We start from the raw sequence: 24,461 nt of genomic DNA, 5'->3' as shown, positions 1-24,461 counted from the left end.
TTCTCCTTATTCCTGCTCCAGTGTCATCTGGTCCCTGGGCGTGAGGGATCTCCCTGCTCCTCCACGTCCTCCGCGGCCTGGAGCACTCTGCGCATGAGCATGCTGGCCGTCTCCCCCTCACCCCTCACCGCAGGGTCTTGGTCTCAGTCCTCACCATGTCCACCGCCCCGGCAAGAGAGCGGACACTCAGGGTGCGATCCACAGACCTCGTTCAGGTGAGCGGGAGAGTCCTGGGGCTGGGGGAGCCTGCAGGCCTCGACTTGGGGCAAAGCTAGGCAACAGCAGTGACTCTCAGGCATTTTATGCATAAAAAACAAGCACTCACAGCACCCAGCAATTGTCGTCACAAACCCTCCGTGGTCAGTTCTGAGCACTAGCTAAACACGTGCACACACTTACACATGTGCATTTAAAAATTTTACCCATTGCCCATTAAACTATTATGTACATTTAAAAACTAACATTTTGAACAGTGGAAAATACACATTAATGCATTTTAAAGGATAAAATAATGATATACATAGACGTTCTAAGCTTTTCTTTTCACATCTCTCTGGGCCACCTTGTGTGTCCCCCACCCTGGAGGCCACTACTGAGATGCTGTGCACCTTCCGGGCACTGTAACCACGTCCAGATCAACCTTGTCCTGGGGTCCACTCTGCACAAAATTCTAGGTTTCCACCGAAGTCCAGATCAGATGCTAAAAGCAGATTATTCATATACCTGGAAATTACCTTAAAAGCACATAATGTGTCCTCTATGGAAAAAACATACATAAATAGAAGAAAGACCCCTTTATAGCATCCTCTGTAGATGGGAAATAAATATCTAAAAGATCTAGGGTAGTGGTGCCCAAATGGCAGATGTGCCCCCAGTGGACGTTTAGCCATGTCTGGAGACATTTCTAGTTATCACCAAGTCGAGGGGTGCCACCGTCATCCAGTGGGCCAAGGCCAGGGATACTGTCAAATGTCTTATAATGCACAGGACAGCCCCCCGCAGCAAAGAATTATCTGGACCAACTACTTTGGCGAAGAGGAGGGTCTAAAGGACCTGACCAGCTCCCGCCCCACCCTGCTAGGTAGGAGCTGTGCAATCTTGAGCAGATCACTTCATTGTACAAGCCTACTGCTACCTCTGCAAAAGGTTTGGACTCATTCACCTGTTCATCCCTTTATTCACGCAACAGGTACTTCTCAAGAAATGGGGATACGGCAATGAACAATACCCGGTCTAAATCCCAGAGAATAGTGAGATTCAGTAAGGAAACTGATAATTTTGTAATGTGCTCGACAGACCCAGGACAGCGGTCTGATGTGACGGCATGAGGTAACCGTGCGCCCGAGTTCAGTCACGCCACTTTCCCAGCTGCTGGGTGTCTTTCATCTATGCTAAGAGGCGCAGGGATGCCTTTTTCGGAGTTTTAACGTCTCTTTGCATTCAAACGACTGTGCTTTGCCTCACATTCGGCCATTATTGACGGTAACTGCAGTCATGCAAACTTGGTCAATAGTCCTGGTGCTAAAACCCTATGGTGGTTCTCAAGACACCACTGATGCATGGCTCAAGGCAGGGACGTGAGCCCTGATGTCTGGAAGCTTTCTGTGGGACCCTTTTACGGTAGGAGCAAGAACGCGCCAGAATTGGTCCAGATGCTTACAGAAAGCTTGAACTGTTGAAGAACACCTTTCCCCAGATGCAGCCCCCACCAACCTACTCCCAGTCCTGGTTTCGCCCTTAGGAGACACACAGGCAAACCCAGCTCTGCTCACTGGCCAGTGGTGCTCAGCCCAGGCTGTACATGAGAATAAAAGTGAGTTTTTAAAAATATTGTTACCTCCGCTCCAAGGCACCTAAGTGAAAATCTCTGGAGGTGGGCTCTGCATTTTTTAAAGCCCCACCCCCGAAATTCTGATTTACCGGTCTGGCATGCAAGTGCGCTTTGGGCGTGTCGTACATTGTTCGGGTGATTCGGAAGTGCAGCCCGGTTGAGACTCACTGAAGAAAGCCTTCCTTGACCACCCCCCAAGGACCCACTGCTTTCCTCCTCGCCTCCTACTGCAGTGGGTCTCGACCTTGGCTGCCTGCAATCCGACCATTAAGTCAGAATTTCTGGGCTGGGGCCCAGGCATCAGCAATGGCTAATGTTCTCCAGGTAACTCCCATGCACAACCAGGGACAGAAACCACCGCCCTGAGTCCTGCAGCACTTGCCCGCAAATGCCTCCTTCAAGAGGGTTGATCCACACTGGCTTGAAGCAGCGTCTCTTTAAAACACATCTATACCACCTGAGACGTACTGTCTGCCTCTTGGCGTTTTTACGTGAGAGACAGCCATGCGGCTCCTCTTTACCTGCAGGGCTGGGGGATTCTCCATCCTACGAGAACTCCTTACCTTACATGTCACAGGGATGCCACAAAGAATGAACAGACCAGCAAATACGTGGAAGGATACATATTTATTTTGTCAGGAACTTTCTAATCACATAGGTGCCACGGCTAATGTGCCCGTTTCAAGGATTAAAGAGATTGTGCCCTTTGAAAATCATTACTCGATAGTGTGACCAGTCAGGTAGCGGTCCTGACCGCCCCCTAAGTCAGAGGTAGAAACAAACATACAAGGGGGGAGACATTTAGCTCCAAGGTCAGGCTACAGCTCACGGCTACGCATTGATTTCTTAGTACACCAGGTGGTGGGGAGAAGGGCAGGGGTGACGGGAATCCCGTGTGGTTCTGATGTCTTTATCCCACACACACAGGGTCCTTGTAGAAGCCACTGCTAAATAGGATCTGAAGTTCTTCAGGAATTAATAATCAACAAAGGAATATCATCTGTCACCTTCAAATACCACTTAGGAGCTGCTTCCTGGAGCCAGTCTGTCCTGTGTCCCAGGCCCCCACCACGAGTTCAATAATCTCCATATAGCCTTTGTTTTTAACATAGTGTTCAGGTACTTCTATGCCTTGCTTAAAAACAGCTTGGGGCATGACCTGGCAAAGCTAGGTTTTTTGAGCATGCGTGCCTGGGGTCACTGAGCCCCAGGGTCTGCACCCTGTTCTGGGGCTGGGGTGTCCCGCTCCAGGGCTCGGGTGTCCTCTGCCGGCAGCTTGGGCACGTCCAACATGGTGGACGAGTCTTTCCGGGGGTTCCCAGTCACCAACATCCAATGGTTCCTCGGCTTTTCCACTCTGTGTGAATCCAGATGTGTGTGAGCAGCCACCTCCACTTCCTTTCCAAAATAGGTACTGGGGCAAGAAAGAACGGACACTGGTTGGAAAGGGCTCTGGGTGAGTAGCTCTGTCCACCCCGCCCCCAAGCCCCAGACTCGGGGTCGGGGAGGGTGAGCCCTGCGACACGTGCTTACTTGCCGGACGGTTGACCCTGCTCGGGCAATGATGGGGGGCACAGGGTCCCATTATAGCTAAAATCCTCTTGTCTGGGAAGGACTTGTGGGACATGAGGGTCTCGGGTAGGATTTGCCACACCATCGAGTCCTTTGTGACAGCACTTCATCATCAAAGGACTTCTTGTGTGTGTGGCCACACTCTTTGAATCGAGCTGCTTTGGGCACCTGGGTGGCTCATTCGGTTAAGCATCCGACTCTTGATTTCAGCTCAGGTCATGGTCTCAAGGTCGTGAGATTGAGCCCCATGTAGGGCTCTGTGCTGGGCATGGAGTCGGCTTGAGATTCTCTCTCTTCCTCTCCCTCTGCCCCTCCCCCACCAAAATAAATAAATAGATAAAAATAAATCGAGCTTCTTTGCTTACAGGTACACCCTGCTCCCCTATTCATGGCATCTTGCTGAACCAAGCAACATGTACCTTAAGAACAGGTGTCGGTGGGCTGCCAGTCCCCGATTTGTGTGGCAGTGACTGAGGAGAACTTTTGCATTTGCCTTTGAAGATGAAGAGAGTGTGTTATTTGCATTACAAACTAAGGCCTCCAATTCCTAAAGGCAAACATTTGGAAATACACTATATATTCATTTAAATGTAGTCCAAAAAAATAGAGAGTTGGAATAACTTAGAAGCCAAACCATAACAGATTGATTAGATACAGTGTTGCAGGTGCACACAGAATGGAACATTCTAGAATCACTCAGAGCCACACTGGAGAAGATCCTTCACAACATGAGATATAATCAGTGGTGTTTTTAAGTGGAGTAGACAAGGATATTGCTGATGTCCTATTTTGTTAAAAGAATTTAAAATTAAATAAAATAAAAAGAGATGATAAACATCAGCAGCTTTCTCTGGAAGGTGGAATGAATTACTGGTTATTTTCATAATATTTGTTGTGCTTTTCTGATTTTTCCTTCAGTGAGCATATGTTATGTTTATAATTAGGAAAAAAATACATATTATTTCAAACTCCTGGCTCATGGAAGCTAAACGCTGTGTGAGGAAGAACAAAGCCCTCGCGCACTCCAGTGGGACTTACTCAGCATCAAAGGATACCCACATCAGACCAGGCCACCCTGCACCCACGAAGGGTCAGAGCAAAAGCAAGACCGCTCTGTGATCTCCTCCGAACACAGACTAAACGTGCGCCTTGTCCAAGCGGCAGACCACCCGACACCTGCCCCTCCCGGCTAATGTGAGCGGAAGCTGCGTCCTGACCAAGGACAGCAGGAGTCTCGCTCGGGCCGCCCTCCCACAGCTCAGCTGTGCTGAGATGCCCATCACCGAATTACTCCCGCTTCCTCACAGCATCAAGAGCAGAACCCTACTTCCTGGGAAGCTCCCTAAATCCCCCAACCAAAGCTCAAATTCTGGGATGCGTCCTTTGTGCCACCTGCCTCCTGAGACACGCCCCTCCGTGCGCCTCCAGCCCTGCCGCAGCAAGCGAGGGAGCTCACTTCTCCAACCCCAGCTGCTCCCGGGGGCTCTGGCTGGAGGGCACCAGCGCAGCAAGGTGGTGAGGACATGAGGCTCCCAGTGTGCAGACGGCAGCTGTGTGCACGTGAGGCCTGAGCAAGTAGAGGGGAGCTGCTGGACCGGCCGCGACCGTGACAACCAGGCACACACTTGGGAGCCGCTGGGAGCCAGGCACTCTTCTAGTGAGCACAGTGAACGCACGGACCAAACCTCATCAGCAGATACTATCATCACCCCCATTTCACGGAGAAAGAAACTGTGACGCTAAAGGTTGAAATCATGGAAATGGGAAGCAGGTTCCAGGAGAGCAAAGCATGGCAGAGGCCCGCTGAAGAGAGCAAATGGGTCAGGCGGGCAGCAGTGTGCACCATGGGTCTATCCTCCGCACCAGAGGAGAGACCCTGCTGAACCCGGGTCCACCTGCAGAGCTCGGCAGAGAAGCGCACTGTGCCGGGCAGGTGCCGGGGGGCCTGGAACTGGGGGCCCCTTTCTGGGTGGCCACCTCCGCTAGCCAACCCTTCCAATCCATGCCCGTTGCAATCCCACGCTCTCCCCATGACTCCCAACAACCGCTCACTGCATCAGGAGCAAGAGCAAAGCCTCTGGCCTACCGGACCTGCCCTCCCTTGAGGACCGTGCCTGGGGCTCCAGTCCTGCAGGGCCCAAGCTCTGGGGAAATGCCCAGCAGTGAGAACGGCAACGAGAAGCCCCAACATACAGACCCGCGGAAGGGCTCCCCTTGGGCTGCACTCACCGGCACCGGGAAGCCTTCGTACTCCAGGCGGAGCTGGGGGTCCAGGAAGGCAGCCTGCCAACAGTTCAGGTAGGAGGTCTCATCGGTCAGGTACACCTCCTGGAGCCAAGACCTCTTCGATGACTTCAGCAGGGTCCTGTGATCACTCGATAAATACAGCTGAAAAGGAAAGCACACGGATGAGCTGCATCACAGGACTGGAGAAGCTGGGGGAGTGAACGACCAACTGGCTGGGTGTCAAGCGCATCCAGAAGCAGTTTTGGAAAATCCCATTCCTGCTGATTGTGAGAACACTCAGGTTTCCTCCACTTTAGAAATGTCATCTCAGAATACTGAGGCCACCAGCCCCCTCCCCACATCCCCTCCACCGCTTTGCCTTCCTTTGGGTACCAAACCCACTCTCTCCTCCTCATCCTGCCCCTGCTCCCCGTCCTCCTTTTCAGGGCTCAGGCCTGGACCACGGTTTTCCTTCTTAGAAATGGTGTTGCACGAAACTTGTTGCATGAAGGGTCCTCACAACCCATACCATCACAGCCGACATTCGCTGTGTGTCCCCGAGGGGGCCCGTGCCCCGCTGGAGCTGACGTCCACACGTGGGACTTATCTCAGCAGCTATCTGGCCACCTGTAACTAGGCCAAGAAGTACCCCGTCCTGCAGAAAAGTCAGAAACGTTAGTTGCTTGTTAGTTCTTTACTGATTGACCTTCACCCTGAAGCTGGAGGCTGTTTTTGCCTGTTTCTGTAGGTCTTCATGTGCAAAGCTGTGCCATGAGGCATGGGGAAGGCATGGGGAGGGCAGAAATGAGTTACTCTCTTCAAGGCCTTTCCTGACAGGCAGTAGAGTGACGGGGGATGGGACTGGAAGCACCTGTAAACACCTGTGAGGTATGGCTGGCCAGCAAGGGTGGGAAGGGTGGCAGGCAGGCACAGGTGAGGACGCATGCTTGCCCAGGGGCGCAAGAGAGGCTCCGAGGAGGAGGCAGTGTGGTGCCGGGAGCCCAAGGGGCTGGCTGCACGTGGACAGGGACAGCAGAGACACATCACAGAGGGCCTTAAATACCACCATGAATAGCAACACTACCCAACCTGAGCTCCTAGAGGATCAATCTGGCAGTGTGCGTCTACCACGGTCTGAAGTCAGGACAGACAAGAGAGGTCAACCCATGGGGACCTGGACTGAGGTCCTGGCATTGAGGATGAAAACACAGGCCCAAGAACACTATGAAGGGAGACCCATGGGCATGACCATGAGCTAGACATAGGCAGGGAAGCGGGACAGGCCCAAGACACACTTAGGCTTGACTCTCAGTGATCGGGGAAATGTCAGGGAGATCCAGAGCAACTGGAAAACCCAGACTTCAAATGGCAAAGAGTATCTACTTCAAACCACAAACGCCCGCTTTGTTAATGTAAAGAAAAATAATAATGAATCAGGAACAAATCTAGAAGGCCAGTATTCCCAGATTTTTTTTAATGACCGTCCCGGAAACGCTTGCTAATTCAAAGATGAGGAACGGAAATAAGAGGATTTGAGAAGAGAGTCAATCGTCATCCCTCGAGAATGAAAGCACCGTCTACGGGAAGGCATAAGAAAAGCAACTGGAAAACCATTAGAAATAATAAGAGCGAGGGATTTCATCAGAGGTGAGTCTGAACATCATTGGCGTTCTTATATTTTTGTTGCAAATGACAAAGGGCCTCCCTACAAGGAGCATCCACAATGGAAGATACTGTGGGAACAACCTTAGCGAGATCAGCGTCAAATCCCTGGGAAGAAAACCACAAAACTAGAAAGAATAAATGAATAAATGGTGAGACATCTCAGAAAAAGAAGTGTCGTAAAGCACTAAATATGTGAATTTATGTAATTTTCCAATGCCAATCAAAATGCCACGTGAATTTTTTTCCCCACAGGGGCAGAGGGATTTGCAAAAATAATTGCCTTTAACTGAGAGGTTAATTCCTAATACAGTTTAAAGAAGTGTCATGAGAGAGAACTAGCCGAATGAGCTGTCAAAATATATTATTATATTGTAAAGTATAATTCTAGAATAAAAATACACAATTTGAGTTGAAAGGGTTAAGATAGGAAGCTCAGAGACAGCATGCAGTATGTACAGTGATGCTAAGGGGGGCATTGTGTGTCAGTGAGGAAAGGAAGACTTAGTCAAGAAATAACCCAAATGCAGCTAATTAGTCGTTTGGGGGAAATCGCATGTCTGCATTAGAACCCTGTCTCAAAATAAATCTCAAGCAGATAAAGAACAAACAGGAGCGAAAGTTAAACTTCAGACACCAAGAAGTCGATACAAGTTCTTCTTTTTATGGTGTCTCTGGAACAGACTTTATAGGGCACTGAGCAATGGAAGGAATTACGAAGGAAAACATGGCTACATTTTACTCAAAAATATATTAGCACAACTATGCTTTAAAAGCCAAGTAGCCAAAAAAAATAAAATAAAATAATAAAATAATAAAAGCTAAGTAGCAAAATGGGTGGAAACATTACCAACAAAATGACAAAATGTTATAATCTATGGAAAAGCAGATACATAAACACAAATAAGTACAGGGACAGAGGACAGATGACTTACAGGGGACAAAGATGGGAGAGTTAAGGACAGTATTGGGGGGAAGAGAAAAGGAAGGGGGGATGGGGGAAGAGAGAGAAAGTGACCAGAAATGGTGTATCTACATGTTACAGTGCTGGTAACTTTCCCTGTATTTTAAATCTGTTTTGGGAAAATAAGAGTGTAAAAGAAAATAAGCCAAAATGTTAGTAGTGCTAATCTCTGGATAACACAACAGTGATTTACTCCCCCTCTTTCAACAATATGGTATTTTCTGTAATTTCTACATTTAAAATCAGGCTGCGCTTACCACCTATGGTGTGTAGGGGTTTAATTGGCAATGCTGATTTGTCTTGGTGGCACAAAAGGTAATAATGCTACCTCAAGCTTTGATTCAGTGAGAAATGGTAAGTGGTACCCATTCTGCACTCGACAGCTGAGCGACTTGGGGCAAAATCACCTGACCTTGTGCCTCAGTTTCCCCATCAGTAAAACTGGGGTAAAATAGTCCCTAGCTCAAAGACTTGTTTGGATGATTAAGTGAATAGATGATAGATAGATAGATAGATAGATAGATAGATAGATAGATAGATATGGCATGTAGTAAGGGCTAATAATCCCCATTTTACAGACGAGGAAGACTCAAAAAAGTTAAATGACTTATCTGAGGTCCCACCCCACAGAGAGACATCTCAGCTTGAGTTAGACCCAAATTTATATGGTTCTGTGACCCTCCTAATCCCCAAGGAAAAGAAAAAGATCAAGTTAAAAAAAAATAGTTATCGGGTAACATACCTCGTTAGCATTGGGGACATTGACCCCTGTGAGATGATGATTAATTAATCCAACCATTAACTTACAGATGAAGGTGGCATAAAATTTTGCTTTTTGTCAGCTGCATTGCAGATTTTTCTCCCTTACTCCTTAGCATCTAAGGGTATATTTTTGTCATTCAAAAAGCTAGAAGGAAAGAAGTGGCCTGAGAGCCGCGGGCAGGGGCTTGAGAAGCCAGAGGTGGAGCACGCACCTGCAGAGTCCTCTGTCCGCTTCCCCAGGCGGCCCTGAGCCCACATGGAAACAAAAACTCCCGGCCCCAAACCACCATGCACCGTGATGACTCACCATTCTGTCTTCAAATCCTCCCCTTATGGCAAGGCAGAAGTTCTGTCCATATCTAAGGACTTGACCCGTGGCATTTCTGTCTGCACTGTCAGTGAAGAGTAAGCATCATGTCAACTCTATTAGAATCGTTCTACATTCTATTTGTTTGCATAGGCAGTTTTGTTTATAATCAGTTTTCTTGATAATGTATATTCACACATAGTAACTGATTAAGTAGCTAAACATTTTCAAAATGGTCCTTTCTTGGGGTCTTCAAATCCAGCTAGCACCCTGTCCCTGTCTCCTCCCACAGCCGGCGTGCGGAGCATCCCTTCTTTGTCAGCACATCACGCTGTCCTCCACTAAGGCATTCTGGTCGGGCGCATGGGCATCTTGATAAAGAGCCACACCTAATTAGGTGTACACACTTAATACAGTCTTCCCTTCCTAATCCTCCAGGACACAGAAGTTGTGGTCAACTTTTACTTGTCTTGACATAAATTATCAGTATTCGAAGGAACTCTAAATTAAAGATTTAAAGGAGGGACGCCTGGGTTGCCCAGTTGGCTAAGCGCCTGCCTTCAGCTCAGGTCATGATCCCGGGGTCCTGGAATCAAGTCCTCCATGGGGTTCCTTGCTCAGCGGGGAGCCTGCTTCTCCCTCTGCCTCTGCCCACCGCTCCCCCTGTTTGTGCTCTCTCTCTCTCACTCTCTCTCTCTGACAAATAAATAAAATCTTTAAAAAAAAATAAAAACTTACAGGACTGGCTATATTCTTGTCATCTGAACATTGCTATCATTATTTAATTAACAAAGTAAAAGCAATACTTTTTCATTGTTATTATCTATCTGTTCTCTAAGGATTTAGTTGCCTATTTCAAGATATCAACTACATTTTTGGTAAATAATTAATTATAAAATAACAAATTCCAGTGAAAGTGCCACCTTGCACCAAACTATTTTTGTTCTAAAAATAGCGACATCAAGCACACCGAAAACACTCAAATGAGCTCAAAGCATCCGCAGATGTTATTAGAAAAACCCAGCTTCTAGGCAGAATATGATTTTAGTTTCCTGGATCCAATACTTTTGAATGAAGCGTCTATAACTGAACACAAATTAGCAGCGATCCTCATGTTCAAGGTGAAGGGCGTGTAAAGGTTCCCCAACAGTAATCCCCAGGGGAGACGGCAAGATGGGACCAGCACAGACACTCTCCTATCACCTTTACCTCCAGGCAGCACGGGCTCCAGTCCCAGGGCTTCCTGAAGCTCTGAGTGAAAACATACTTATATTAAACATGAGCTGAAAATTGAAGTTTCTCTACCTCAAAATGATAAAAGTGTTTCTGCCAACGGGGATCTTGGTTGGAGCTGCACTCAGGCCACAGGGCACCTCTAAGTCGTCACTCAGGTGGGCTTTAATCTCATCCGGAGTCATGCACAGGCTCAGGTCCCCACCCAAAAACAGATCAGCTTCTGTCTCAGGGTAGTCAGGATTCACAAGCATCACTTTGTCGCCACAGTGAACGTATCCATCCTCGGTTATGGAAAGCTGCATCTACAATTTAAATAGTTTTTCAAACCAACCATGCACATCCTCATCAGCCAGTGAGGAGACCACTGCCAGATGCACCTTCTTTCCTTCACTGTCGAGGACCCAATTTCAAGAGGGGTCGTAGCATTCGGATGACTTGCAATAACTCAAGTTCCTTCAAGTCCTTCATTTTCTTCCTTTTCCTGCTGCCAACCCCCTCCCACTTTGCCAAAGTCCCCCCAAAATCCCAAACGAAGTAAGAAAGCCGATGAAACATCACACAAGCTGACTCCACTATTAATTTATTCAAACTCCCTGGAAATGTCTTGAGCACCAACTAAGGGGCGTTTTACAGATTCCTGTACTGATCCGCTCATTTCTTATTTTGGAAAATGCGGGTAAACATAATTAAGAGCAGATTTCTCCTATGTTTCTAAAATCGTAGGGAATTTTAAACATTGTGGTTTTCAGATCTAAAGGGAAAAAAAACGGTATTTTCCAAATGGTAATTCATTTATGGAACGTTTGCTTGCTTAACATACATTCACACTTAATTCGATAGAATTTTGAAAACAGTGCTTAAATTTAAAATTACCGGTCTCAAAAGATTCTCTTTGAGTCTCCTGTTTCTCTGTATGAGAAGCTGTCCCTTATCTCTCTTCTCCAAGAAGTCCTTCATGACCTCCTGGTGAAAAAGAAAATGAAGGAAACCCAAAAAGTCTACAATAGTCCTCAATTTACAGACACTGGTAGCTTACAGGTCAGAAGAACATCAAGCTGAAAAAGCAAAATTTGAGAAAAAGAAATGTGAGCGTAATGGGAATGGTGGAAATTGGTTTAGTTTCATTTTAATCTTTTTACTTCTTTGTAGAATGTTTGAAAAAATAAGAAAGACACACACAAAAAGACAAAGAAACATCATCCTCCATTACTCCATCCAGAGACAATCATGAATAACATTTGGAGGCCATGTGTCCCCAGCAGAGGTCTCCCCTGGTTGTCCACCCCATCCCCACCCCCAGCTAGATGGGACACCTGATGGCCCAAGGCCCTGTCTGAGTGTAATGTCGGGGGAAAGGACACCCCAGGGACACCTAGGAGGGTGTGTGTATGATGGGGTGGGGGAGCGGGAGGGGGGCAGTGCCTTCACATAGAGCCTGCCTCCCCCTGACCCCGACCTCAGCCTCTGAAACCCTGAAGTCTGTGCGGATGGAGGGAACTTGGTAGGGCACGCTAAGGGAGAGGCACGGAGTTTGGGAGACCAAGGGACCCCTAGAAAGAGTGGAAGGGTGTGAGACCTGGATTTGTGGGACAGCAGGTGAACTTCCCAGGGCGTTCAGATCCGGGTGGGATGTTAGAGGTAGTGGGTGTCTGCCGGGTGAGAAAGGAGGCCCCGGCCGCCGGACTTGGGGCGGGTCGGGAGGTCCCTGAGCAGTGGGCGAGCCGCGCCGGCCACACCTGCATACCTCCTCCAGGTAGATGTCCTCGTTCCAATTGCCCATTCGCACTCGCGGACCATACAGGTTCTGCGCCATCCTGCGGTCTCAGCCAGCGGCCCTTGAGCTGGCTCCCTCGGACACCGGCTGTGTTAGCGTGCCTCGTCGCCGTGACAACCGGCCCAGAGCGATTGGCCAGGTCCGGGGCCTGCTGGCCAATCAGTGGCAGCCCGGGAGCCTGGGGTGGGTGGGGGAGCGGCGCGTGGCCAGGGGTTGGGGGGGCGCTGGAGGGATGGGGGAGTAAGGGCGCCACCCTCCCTGCCTGGAGTCCGTGATTTCCCCTGAATTTAATTTCAATGCAGGCAGGTGGACAAACTCCAGCCCTCAGGTGCTAAACATTAAAAACATTTTTTCCTTCTTTCTTTTTTTTAATCCAAAAGAAAACTGCCCTGCAAGTAAAGCATCCCTCACTTGTTAAGGAGCTTTTGAATGGAACCACCTTAACCCTAAGACAGTGCATCCTCCATGCGGAAATTTGGAAACCAAAGTAACGTGGAGGAAAGAGGGAAGGGAGAATTACTCACGACGTCAGTGCCTCAAAAGTGAGAAATCTACCGTGTACGCATCTTTCTGTTTGCAGGGTTGAGGCAGTCCTATCTCCATGGGTTTTACAGCATTCCCCCCTCTTCCTCCTCCCTAAGTCTCCAAGTGACAGGACAAGCCTGTGGCTTGCAAGAACTTTTGATAAAGCTAGAATATGCAGGAGCCAACGTTTTTTGGTTTTGGCTTTTTGTTAGTTTTTTTGTTTGTTTCTTTGTTTTTTTAATGCTGGAGCCAACGTTTTTAAAGCAGTATTTTATGATTAGGAAGAACAGGCAGTTGCCTTCGGACTACCTGGAGCTTGCTGCTGACGGAATGCACTTGGTAGTTGGCCTTGCTTAGTGTCTATTAAGATAACACAGTCATGAAGGACACACATCCTTTCCTCCCTCCAGCAAACCCAATCTACAAGAAAAGGTAATTCATGAAAACAAATCACCATAGGGAGAATGGGACACGTGGCATTGCAGACGTGCTGATGAGGGACCATAGGAAGGTTCGTTTCTGCCTCGGGGACGTGGGAGTGAGAATCAGGAAGGACACCTGGGGGAGACAGCTGGCCCGGGAAGGGTCTCAGCTGACGGGTTGCAGCACCAGGTACGGATGGGACATCTCTCACCCTTCTGAAGCCCCTAGCTCTGCCAGCCCACCAACACGTTCTAGGACAGTTCAAAAGCCTAAGTGGGACAAAGACGGTCACATAGTATCCCGCTGAAACGGCATTTGATAAATTAAGACATTGAGGCTCAAAGGAGCTAACATCTCTTTTAAGTTCAAAGTGCTAAAAGTTGCTCAAGGCAAAGACTCAACCTGATTTTCTGATTCCAAAGTTCACGCTTTCTCTAAGTGTTTCCATATTCCCTATAAAATCAGGAATATCATTAGGCAACTTTGGTCTCCAGGTAATTTAATAGAGTTCTCAGGAGTCGGTTATTTGATAAGACCTTATGCCGAGGGAGCTTTGCTCATCTACTTCCCTTGTGCCGTTATTGGGAAATGAGTTACATTGCTGGTCATCGTAGGCCCAGCAAACACCATCTACATGTTGTTGTGAAATGGCTTTTTATTTCAGTCAGGAGAAAGATACAAGCACACGATTATGTAATTACAGACGGCCTTGTCTTTGCTGACGGTCTTCATTGTTTTGGGTGCCCGATGTAACCTGCTTTCCCCCGAACACCGTCTGTGTTTCTCTGAGGCAGGCCTAGCAGCACATTCTCTCAGCCTTTACGCACCTGCTTATTTTGCCTTCAGTTTTGTAAGATAGTTTACTGGATACAAGATCCTTGGTTACAGTTTGTTCTTTCAACACTTTAAATATGTCATCCTCTGGCCTTCTGACCGCCACTGTTTCTAGGGAGAGAAGTCAACCATTAACCTCATCGGGGTTCCCGTGTGTGTCTGTGAAGGGTCATGTGCGGTCTTCTGCTCTTGAGATGATCCGTGGCTTTGTCTTTCATCACTTGACTGTGGTCTGGAGGAACTTGCCTCCTATCCATCCCACGTGGAAGTCATTGAGCTGCCGAAATGTATAGATTGTTTTTCTCATCAAACGTGGGATTTGCCATTATTTCTTTGAATATCTGTCTGCTCCTTCCTATCTCTCCTTTCCTTCTGGAACCCTGTTATGTGTATGGGGGTGCACTTGATTAGGTCCTACAGTCCTCTACAACCCTATTCAATTGTCTTCCTTCTTTTTTTCTCTCTGGTCTTCAGATTGCATCATTTCCGTTGCTTTTTCTCAGGTCTTAACTTTCTTTTAGGCCAGCTCAGATCTACAGTTCCACCTGTCTAGTGAGTTCTTCATTTTGGTCATAATGCTTTTCAGCTCCAGAATTTCTGCCTGGTTCTTTTCTATCGTTTCTTCATCAATAGTCTATATTTGATGAGACATTGCCATCATACGTTCCTTAAATTCTATCATCATGGTTTTCCTTAGTTCTTTGAACATATTCTTAATTGCTTTGGAGTCTTTGCCTGCTAAGTCCAACATCTGTGCCCTCTAAAAGCCTGCCTTTTTTCCTGAGTATGGAACACATTTTCCTATTTGTTGGCAGGGATCATAATTTTTTTGTTGAAAGCTAGACATTTTCGGTAATGGAGTATCGTAATTCTAAATACTGATTCCCCACTCCCGGTGCTTGTTGTTTGCTTGCTTGCTTTCGAATCTGGTCAGTGACCTTGGCTGGACTAGTTCAGTGAGACCTGTTCCCAAGCAGTGTGCAGCCCTCCGATGTCACCATTGAGGGGTACTGCCTGGAGCATGTGCAGAGTGCACTGACTGACCCCCCCCAAATGACTCTTAATATGATAAACAAAGTACCGTAAGGGAGCATCTCACAACTTACAACACAGGTGGATTTACAGGCCAGGTAATAATAACAAAATGCTAAACAAACATGCAAGAAGCTTCTTTTTTCCTTAGTTTTCCTAATTTTTACATTCATTTTTGAAAAATTAAATAAAATGTTTATTTTCTACATGATTATATAAAATGTTTATTGTATAACCCTTGAAAGCTCTAGGCCATCATTCCTTCCTCTTTACAGTTACTATGATTTTGATGTAAAGCAGGTATGTACTAGAAAACATATTTGCTATTTCTTTTCGTGAGTCAATAAGACTCTTGGAAAAATTTAATTGGAACCTTTTGTTCCTTACTTGTGAAACATCTGGCAGGAAAAGAAAAGCCGAAGAAAGACTTGGACACGATCATTTTTAGAAAAGTAGGACAAAGTTCAGATATTAGGACCCCAGAGAAATGAGAGTTATGGTCTTAGAAGCCAGTCACTTCCAGGGTTCCAAAGAATGAGTTTTAAAGGCCTCGCCGGATGACAAATATCGTTAAGTCATCCTAATATAGGGAAAACAAACGAGATTAATGCTCGTTTCACTCAGCTTTGTGAGAATCACTATCTCTGAACCTGGGTTTTCTTCCCCAATAAAAACTCTTCGAGGATAAAGTCATTCTTTATCTTGTTACTGGTAAGTCTCGAGGAAGCATTTCCCAGATCGTCCGCAGTGTGTTAATAGGTATGGAGTGGGAAGGGTTCTGATGTCAATGTAGTTAGGCAATGCTGGGTTAGAGACGCGTCTCGATTGCAGCCCTCCTTGGAACCTTAGCCATGATGGTGTCACCCTAACCCTACAAGGGAATGATGACCCGTGGCATTCCCCAAGCTGATTTCAACATGGGATCCTTTTTTAAAGGATCATCTTTGTAAGACCAGTGTTTTACGACTGACCCAGGGATTTTTGTGAGACTCAAATGACATAATAATATGAAAACCAGGTAGGATTTGGCCATACAGATGAAAGAGCCCAGGAAAACACTTCGCAGACAGGGGAGGCAGGGTGAGGTCAGTGCAAAAACAAAGACTCGGGGAATATCTAAAAGGCCAAAGAGGAACAAGGAGCGATGAAGGAGGGTGGGGGTGGGGGGAGGTGGTGAAGGGCCTATAGCACCAAGGTGGGAAACGGGGGCTTTCTTCTGTAAGTAGTGGAGACCCTCTGGCAGAGCCCAGGTACGCCTCGGAGATGTGCAGAGTCCCTTCCAGACCACTGCCATAAGGCGAATATTGCAATAAAGTGAGTCACATAACTTTTTTGATTTCATGCAATAGCATGATGTCTAAAAAAACAGTGTATATACCTTTATTCCTAAAAAAAAAAAATGCTAACCATCATCTAAGCTTTCGATTAGTCATAATTACTGGTCACAGATCACCATCACAAATCTAATAATGATGACCAAGAAGTGTGAAATATCGCAAGAATTACCAAAATGTGAGACAGAGACACGAAGTGAGCAGATGCTGTTGGAAAAATGATGCACGGTTGCCACAAACCTTCAATTTGTAAAAAAATGCAGTATTTGCGAAGTGTAATAAAATGAGGTGAGCTTCCATCCCGGAGGAAAGACCCCCACCAATGCACCTATAATTCTCCCCAGCCGGACATGAGCCCAAAGCCCAGCATGTGGCACAGGGACAGACCCGTGGGACTTAGTTCTTTCAGCTTCCCCTTGTTCCCCTTGCAGCCAGTGGTCAGTGCCCCTCCATTCAAGCTGACCTCTTGGGTGATATGCTTGAATGTATTCTGAAGTCCCCATAGTGGAAGAAACTTCCTTCCTTGCACAATCCTGACTTCTGCAGGGGGTGGACCCTGTGACGAGGAAACCCTTTTCCTCTACTCAGCACGCTGGTGGGTCTGGAAATGCCAAGGTGGACCCAGGGCAGGGCGTGATAGCAGGAGAGAGAAAGAGGCAAATGGCCCTGCCTAAAAGAGCAGGAAGAAAGCCAGTTTCCCAGTAGGGAAAAGCACATTCTGAAGAGGCAGCCAACACCCAGAGGCAGGGTGACCAGAAGAAAAGAAGCCCCCCAGGACTCGTGAAATCCAGGGAGGACTTTGGGCTTCCCAGAGGCATGAAGGTGGGGTGTTAAGCCATCTCTTCTGGATCTCAGAGATCCCGGGGAGGCCCTCTCGCTGATATTTAGACTACAAGAGGATCCCTCTCTTTTAAAATCACCAGAAATTTATTTCAAACTCTTTCCCTCCCCGCCTTTTGAAAGCAAGGAACCCTCTTTTCCAACAAAAGCAAAAACAGAACTCAGTTACATAAAACAAATAGATTTTAAAAAGTGATCTTATGGTTGACTCCAGTGGTGAGCCCCCAAACTCCCCCCTTGCCCCACTGGGGGGCCCTAAGAGTTTCCAGATCTCGTTGATCCCCCAACGTTACAGGTGAGGCTCGCAGAGCAGGGCTCACCCGCAGAGCTGTGAGCCGGGGCTCCACCAATGCCAAGTGTGTGCCGCTCAGGCTGGGACTTCTCGGCTTCCCGGCCCTGACCAGCCCCGCCGTGGGACCACGCGCCCGCTCGCCTCTGACCCTCGCTTGTCTTCCTCGTCAAAAGAAAGAACGTTTGCCAACTAAAAGCCAGTGATTGTAAAAGCGTTCCAAAAACATGGCAATCATTCAAACACTTATGTCACACAAGGACAGAGTTAAGAAATGAACCAGTTCCAGAAAATCCTCCCAAATACCGGGTAGAGGTGCACAGAAGGGAATCAGTACAAAGACCCATTTCCCCCAACTGTCAGCTTCTCCAGCTCCTTTCATCTGATGGGAAAAGACAGGGCGTTCCTTTGTTTCACAAACAAGAAACCGGAAGCACGGAGGGGTTGTGGGAAATCCCCAAGTTAGCATCAGATCCAGAACCGAAACCCCCCACAGAACGCGGGGGGGTGGGGGGGGAGAAAGGAGAGAAAACTCAAAGGATGGCCTCGAACGTTCACAGCGTCCCCGGGTCCCAGACCGCTCTCGCACACATCGATTCATTCGGTGCTGCCGTTACAAGATGTTGGAAGATAATGCTAGGTCCTGTGGCTAGCTCTGTGATTTCAAACTCGGGCTCTGGAGTCAGACCTCCCCAGTTCAAATCCCGGAACCAACCCCTCGCAGGCTGTGTGACCCTCGGGCAAAGTCACAACCTCTCTGTGACTCAGTTTCCCCATCTGTAAAATGAGGAAATCTTAATACCCGTCTTCCGTAATTCTTGGGATGCGTCAGATGATGCGTGCAGCAGCCTTGACATGGTGCTCAGGTCCTTCCTGTAAGGACTCCTGGGGGGATTGCTGCTTACTGCGTAGAAAAGACTGCCATTGACAGGGACCCAACCAAGTAGCTTTCTGTTTGCAAGACTTGCCAGTTTCCAGTTCAAGGGAAACTTCATTTGGCCAAGGGGCAAACAAAGACACAGCCAGGGGACGAGAAGCGTCTAAGGTCAGACACCTAGTGTTGTCAGAACAGGAGCCAAAACCCAGGACTTGTCTTCTTCTTTTTTTTTTTTTTTAAGATTTTATTCATTTATTTGACATAGAGAGAGAGAGACAGACAGACAGAGTGAACACAAGCAGGGGGAGTGGCAGGCAGAGGCAGAGGGAGAAGCAGGCTCCCCACAGAGAAGGGGGAGCCCGATATGGGACTCGATCCCAGGACTCTGGGATCATGACCCGAGCCGAAGGCAGACGCTTAACCAACTGAGCCACCCAGGCGCCCGGGACTCATCTTCTGTTAGACTGTAAGGTCCCAAGTAAGAAGCTGGAAAATGAAGCGAGTCTTCAATACACGTTCACAGATCGACGGCAATGGCAGCAATGCTCAGCACGAGGGTTCCGCGGGGCACAAAGAAAGGTTCCCCACAGGGAGTTCATTCTCCTGCTCTTGGGGTGAGATCCGTGGCCCCAGCAGGGTGGCCTGAACTGCTCCAAGGCCAAGAGCCACTGCCAGGCAATGGCGAGGCTGGAGCCCCGGACACCCTGACCCCAAATCCAGAGCTCCCTGGATCCTACAACTGTTACACTCGCCAAGAAATGGGGAGAGAAATGACACGCACAGCTGTCCTTGAGTTACGGAGTCTCTCCTTCAACTGTCCATCAGGGAGTCCTGGGAGCCCCACTAAACTGTGGATTCCGTGAAGGCGGGGATCTTCTGTTTACCAAGACCTCACAAATACCCTGAGGATGCCTGGGAAGCCCTTTTATCTGCTGTGGATGAGACAGGAAACCGTGGTCATGCTTCTGGAAGGCAGTGTTGCAGGTTGTTATCAAAAGCCTCAAAATGAAATGTCTATATCTCTAAAGTCCACTTTGAGGATATGATACCAAGGAGATGTGTACTTCCACAGAAACAAATTGCAAAAAGCCCACAACCCGAATATCCAATAATAATGGGTTGTTTCAGGAAATTACAGAGCATTTACATTTTGGAAGGTTACGCAGCTATTAAAAATCATAATATAAGAACAATATTTAGTGATCTGGGGAATGTTTGGAAGATATTAAATGAAAATGGGATTGCAAAATAGTTTATAATGTAAGACGTCTACTTTGTAAAAATGTGTATCATGGGAAAAAACAATGTAGTTTATAAACATATGTGTATAGTATGTGTATACATTTATATGTGTAATATGCATGTGCGTTATATAATATCTAATATTATATATAATCATATATATGTGTCATCTACATGTATATAATGCATACACATTTAAAATCCCTATATATGTAGCTGATGGGGAAAGGGCATGAAGCTTTCTGTATGAGCCTGCAATTCCTCGTAATCATAAAAGAAGAAAATATTCTGATAGCACTGACCCAGTGGCATTCCACACCCACCTACACTGAAGCCTGACTCGCATCACAGCGGCAAGAATCGTCCGTAGCTTGCCTCAGGGGTGGGGGAAGTTAGGACCAAGAATGGGAGCCAGTTTTCTGCCCCAATTCCTCCAAGCACCTCGCTCAGCAAATGTGTGTGGCTTTCATACAATCACGTTGGACAGCTTCTTGCACTCGATGGTCGCTGTCATTGGGAAGAAGAGCTTCTGCGGACCAGGTCTTTCCTGACCTCTCCTTGGGGGACTTTGAGCCCATCATTGGACAATTGCGCCCTCACGTGGCAGATCTTGAGTATAGCTTTCTGTCCGCTGCAAGGAAAACGACATCTTCCCTCGAAGTGATAAACATTGCGCTGGAGAGTCAGCCACCTGTCAAAAGCCTAGTAAGCCATTATCCACAGTAGTAGTCTCGGCTTCCTCCCCATAGTAACGCTGTTTGTTAGGTTCCAAGAGTATCCAAATATTTGAGGTCCCCAACACAACGCTTCTACTGGCCTTGATGTTTCTTCTACTTGGATCTCCTTACTCAAAATCCTTCTTCTCTGTGTCATTTCTACCTATTCACCAAGACCGACCCAAAGGCCACCTCCCGCAACAACATCCCCAAAGCGCGTTAAACCAGGCCCCCTCCTCGGGCTCTCACGGAGCTTTGTATTTTCTCTGCAAACCACTGTTATGCACAACTTTTCTTAGCCAGGAGCAATTTGGACTCATATGAGCCCCACGAGGACAGAGGTCTGTTGTACCAGTGGCATAGCCTTCACACCAGCACAGTGCCTGGCATAGAGCGGGGGTTCGAGACACAGCTTTGCATTAGCACGTTCCTCCCGGCCAGCACTCTTGGGACCAGACATGGCACAGGCCGGGACAAGCATCTTACCCCAGTTATAGACATAAATGTTAGTCCCTGAAAATCCCTGGCTACTGAGTAAACACCGAGCCTGTTTGCAAAGGGACTCAGCAACGTCCCGTCTGCTTATGGCCTTTGAACGAACGTCCATCCGCCCAGATCTCACGTGAAGCCGGAGGTAAGCATCCGCGTTAGGCAAGCCTCAGTTTCCCCAGCATCATGGCCTCATTGACAGGGTGCCTTCTTTTTCCTCGAGTACTCGGAGCATGCTCTGAACCTTGGGAGCAGGCAGAAGACCCTCTCTCCTACTCATCCCAGGCGATTTGCTGTTCCTTCCCTTCTGCCCACCAGCTTCTGGAGTGACCGTCCTGGGCTCAGCTGCTTTGTCGCCTTCTGAGTATCTGTGATGTTTTCCCAGGCTCATAGCACATCCCGTACCCATGCCCACAGATGAGGCACACCCCCTCTCCACCCGGGTCTGGGAGCAGAAGGTGACCAGGGTTTGTCTGATAAATGGATTCCTCTGTTTCTGCAATGTGGGTGGGTACCCTGGGACAGGCTGAGCAAATGCAGGGACTGTGACCTAAGCCAGTCTGAGGGCCATGCTGAGCCCTTGATGGGGGTCGGCCACCATCATCCCGGTCAGACCCCAGCCTTGTGAACTGAAGTCAGAACACATCTTATTACAGGAGCTGTTCCCTTTCCGGAACGTTCCCACAGATGGTGGCTACAGGCCGTGCCGAGACAGTGCCAGAGCAGAACCCCCAAGCATCTGCTCTCCTACCCCTAGCCCCCATGCATTTGGCTTCCAGAGAAAAATCACCATGGAACACGCAGAAATTTCCTCTCTCTGCCCTTGTTTTTCCCTGGAAAAATTCCATTTTTCATAAATACCCACATTCGCTTAATAAAGACTTTTTAAATGCCTACTGTATGTCAGATAGGGAAGTCTCTTGTGGCCTTGAAGTGAGCTTCCATGAGACTCTGGAAATCTTCCGGAGACCATCATGCTCAGTGTGTTAAGAGAAGAGCCCCTCAGCCCCTGACCCCTCTCATCCACTGCCGGGGCCATCCTCTTCGAGGGCCTTGGTCAAGAGGTGTCAAGATAATAAAAGTTCATGTCCTTTGGACCACCAACCCTATTTGCAGTTTTTCTCTAAGAAGAATGACCACACAAGCATAAAGTCTATGTATAGACTCAAGCAGATGCTGAAAACAGCCCAAAACTAAAATAAAATAACCTAGATGTAAATCCATAAGAGATTGGTTTAAGTAGATTATGTTACACATCTACAGTGAAATATTATACACTGCCCTAAAAAATAATGGATGTCTACATGTATTTATATAAAGAGATGCTCATAGGGCCGCCTGGGTGGCTCAGTCATTGAGCATCCACCTTCGGCTCAGGTCATGATCCCAGGGTCCTGGGATCGAGCCCCACATTGGGCTCCCTGCAGAGCAGGGAGCCTGCTTCTCCCTCTCCCACTCCCCCTGCTTGTGTTCTCTCTCTCTCTCTCTGTCAAATAAATAAATAAAATCTTTGAAAAAAAAAAAGAGAGAGAGAGATGCTCGTGTGTACTGGATTGAATGTTATGTCCCCCCGCCCTCTCCCTCATAAATTCACCTGGTACCTGTGAGTACGACATTGTCCACAAATAGGATCTTCGCAGATGTCATCAACTTAAAATGAGGTCATATTGGATTAGGGAGGGTCCTAATCCAGTGATTTGTGTCCCTATAAGAAAAGGGAAATTCATACACAGACATACAGGGAAAACACCACTTGAAGAGGGAAACGGTGTGCTGAGCGATGTGTCCACAAGCTGAGGGATGCAGAGGGCTGTCAGAAACAACCAGAAGCTTGGGGAGAGGCATGAAGGGGCTCCCCCTCAGAGCCTCCGGGAGGAACCAGCCCCACCAACACCTGGATCTCAGACTTCCAGCCTCCAGACTGTGGTAGTCCCCTGGTTCCTGCTACTTTGTTTCGGTGGCCCCTGGAAACCGCACACCATGTAAATAGCGAAGTGGATCATATCTTGCACACTATGATGTTATCTATGCAAAATGTCACCATATAAAGTGGTGCCCGTGTATGGAAGCCCAGAGGGATGCCTGGAAGCATGTCTGGCAAATTGATTTGGGTGACAATCTCTGAGTAGTGAAATTTGGAATGATTTTTCCTTATTGGATTTTTTTCATGCCGCTTAAATTTTTTACAACAATCCTGTTTCAAAAACAATAAAGCTGTGTTCACAAGACAAGAAAATGAACATATCTATTCGCTCGGGCTGCTATCACAAAATAGCGTGGTTTAACCTCTCATAGTTCTAGAGCCTGGGAAGTCCAAGATCAAGATGGTTTGGTTCCTGGTGAGAGTGCTCTCCCCAGCTTGGAAATGGCTGTCCTCCTGCTCTGTCCTCATAGGGCAGAGACGGGAAGCTCTGGCGTCCCCTCTTCTCCTAAGGACATGAATTCTGTCATGGGGCTCCACCCTGTGAACTCATCCGCAGCAAATTATCTCCCCAAGACCCCACCTCCACGTGCCATCACAGTGGGGTTAGGGCTTCAGCGGGGTTAGGGCTTCAGCATGTGAATTTTCACAGGACAGGGACATTCGGTGCATGACAACCTGTGTCCTGCGGATGGCAAGAAGGCGTGAAGATAATCTGGTTATCCTCAGATGCAGGGAAGAAACTCTACAGTTTACAGTCTATCCTCTCAGTATTCTTCAAGCTGAATAAGCTGTCTGCAAAAGACAGAGCAGCTTGGAGCTTGCTTGAGGTCCCGGGCTCTGCAGGTAGGTGGGGCTGGGTGCCAATCCGAGCTCACTGGGACCTTAAGCCACTCAACTCTCAAAGCCTCAGTAACCTCTGGAAAATGAACAGACAAACATCTGTCTCCTAAGGATATCCAAGCAATCCAATAAGTAATACATGGAAGAGGTTTCCATGGTTATGGGCAGATAATAAAGGAATACTTAAAGATACATCAGTTATTTATCAATAAAACAAAAACTCCCCGTCTAGGGGCACCTGGGTGGCTCAGTCAGTTAAGCATCTGCTCTCAGCTCAGGTCATGATCTCAGGGTCCTGGGATCAAGCCCTGTGTCCCGCTACCTCCTCTGCGGGGAGTCTGCTTGTCCTTCTGCCTCTGCCCCTCCCCCACTCATTCTCTCTCTCTCTCTCTCTCTCTCTCTCTCTCTCTCTTTCTCTCTCTCTCTCTCAAATGAATAAATAAAAATTCCCCATCTGGATGGGACATTTCTGGGCCTCTGAGCCTGCTTCCTCACTTCTGTCCTGCGTTAGGGGAAAGAAAAAAAACAAACATATATATAGAGAGAGAGATGCTAAATCTAACTCTCTTATGATTTTAGTGACTTTATTGATGATGTCTGGATGCCAAGGAAAGAAGCAGATGATACCAGCACAACCTGCCACCATCCTGCTCACACTTCCTATGGCTCTTCCATCTTCAATCCAACAGGTAAGCTTCCTGGACGCCCACGTAGGCTGGTGACAGCCCAGGTCCCATGGCTTCATTCATGGTGAGCAACCCT

The 24,461-nt window shown here is 47.8% G+C and overlaps 1 protein-coding gene across 2 annotated transcripts; it reads right to left on the bottom strand.

Moving 5' to 3' along the window:
• Positions 1 to 1,825: 1,825 nt before the first annotated feature.
• CFAP161 (cilia and flagella associated protein 161) lies at positions 1,826 to 12,449 on the bottom strand. Of its 2 annotated transcripts, none has more exons than XM_025893220.2 (7): positions 12,305 to 12,449; positions 11,434 to 11,523; positions 10,630 to 10,862; positions 9,325 to 9,409; positions 5,633 to 5,791; positions 3,823 to 3,896; positions 1,826 to 3,245 (listed from the first exon to the last, which is right to left on the bottom strand). In XM_025893220.2, exons 1-7 carry the CDS (start codon positions 12,371 to 12,373, stop codon positions 3,029 to 3,031), a joined length of 927 nt encoding a protein of 308 aa, XP_025749005.1. In that variant the 5' UTR covers positions 12,374 to 12,449; the 3' UTR covers positions 1,826 to 3,028. The 2 variants fall into 2 exon arrangements, with proteins under 2 accessions (XP_025749005.1, XP_025749007.1); XM_025893222.2 differs by having other exon boundaries at positions 1,827 to 3,245; positions 11,434 to 11,615; positions 12,305 to 12,448.
• Positions 12,450 to 24,461: the final 12,012 nt, after the last annotated feature.

Source organism: Callorhinus ursinus, unplaced genomic scaffold (genome assembly GCF_003265705.2).
Source record: "Callorhinus ursinus isolate GAN/ISIS: 27379988/994484 unplaced genomic scaffold, GSC_fseal_2.0 scaffold45, whole genome shotgun sequence".
NCBI classification, from domain to species: Eukaryota; Metazoa; Chordata; class Mammalia; order Carnivora; family Otariidae; genus Callorhinus; species Callorhinus ursinus.
The sequence above is the reverse complement of the archived record's forward strand: the minus strand, read 5'-3'. Positions and strand labels throughout refer to the sequence as shown.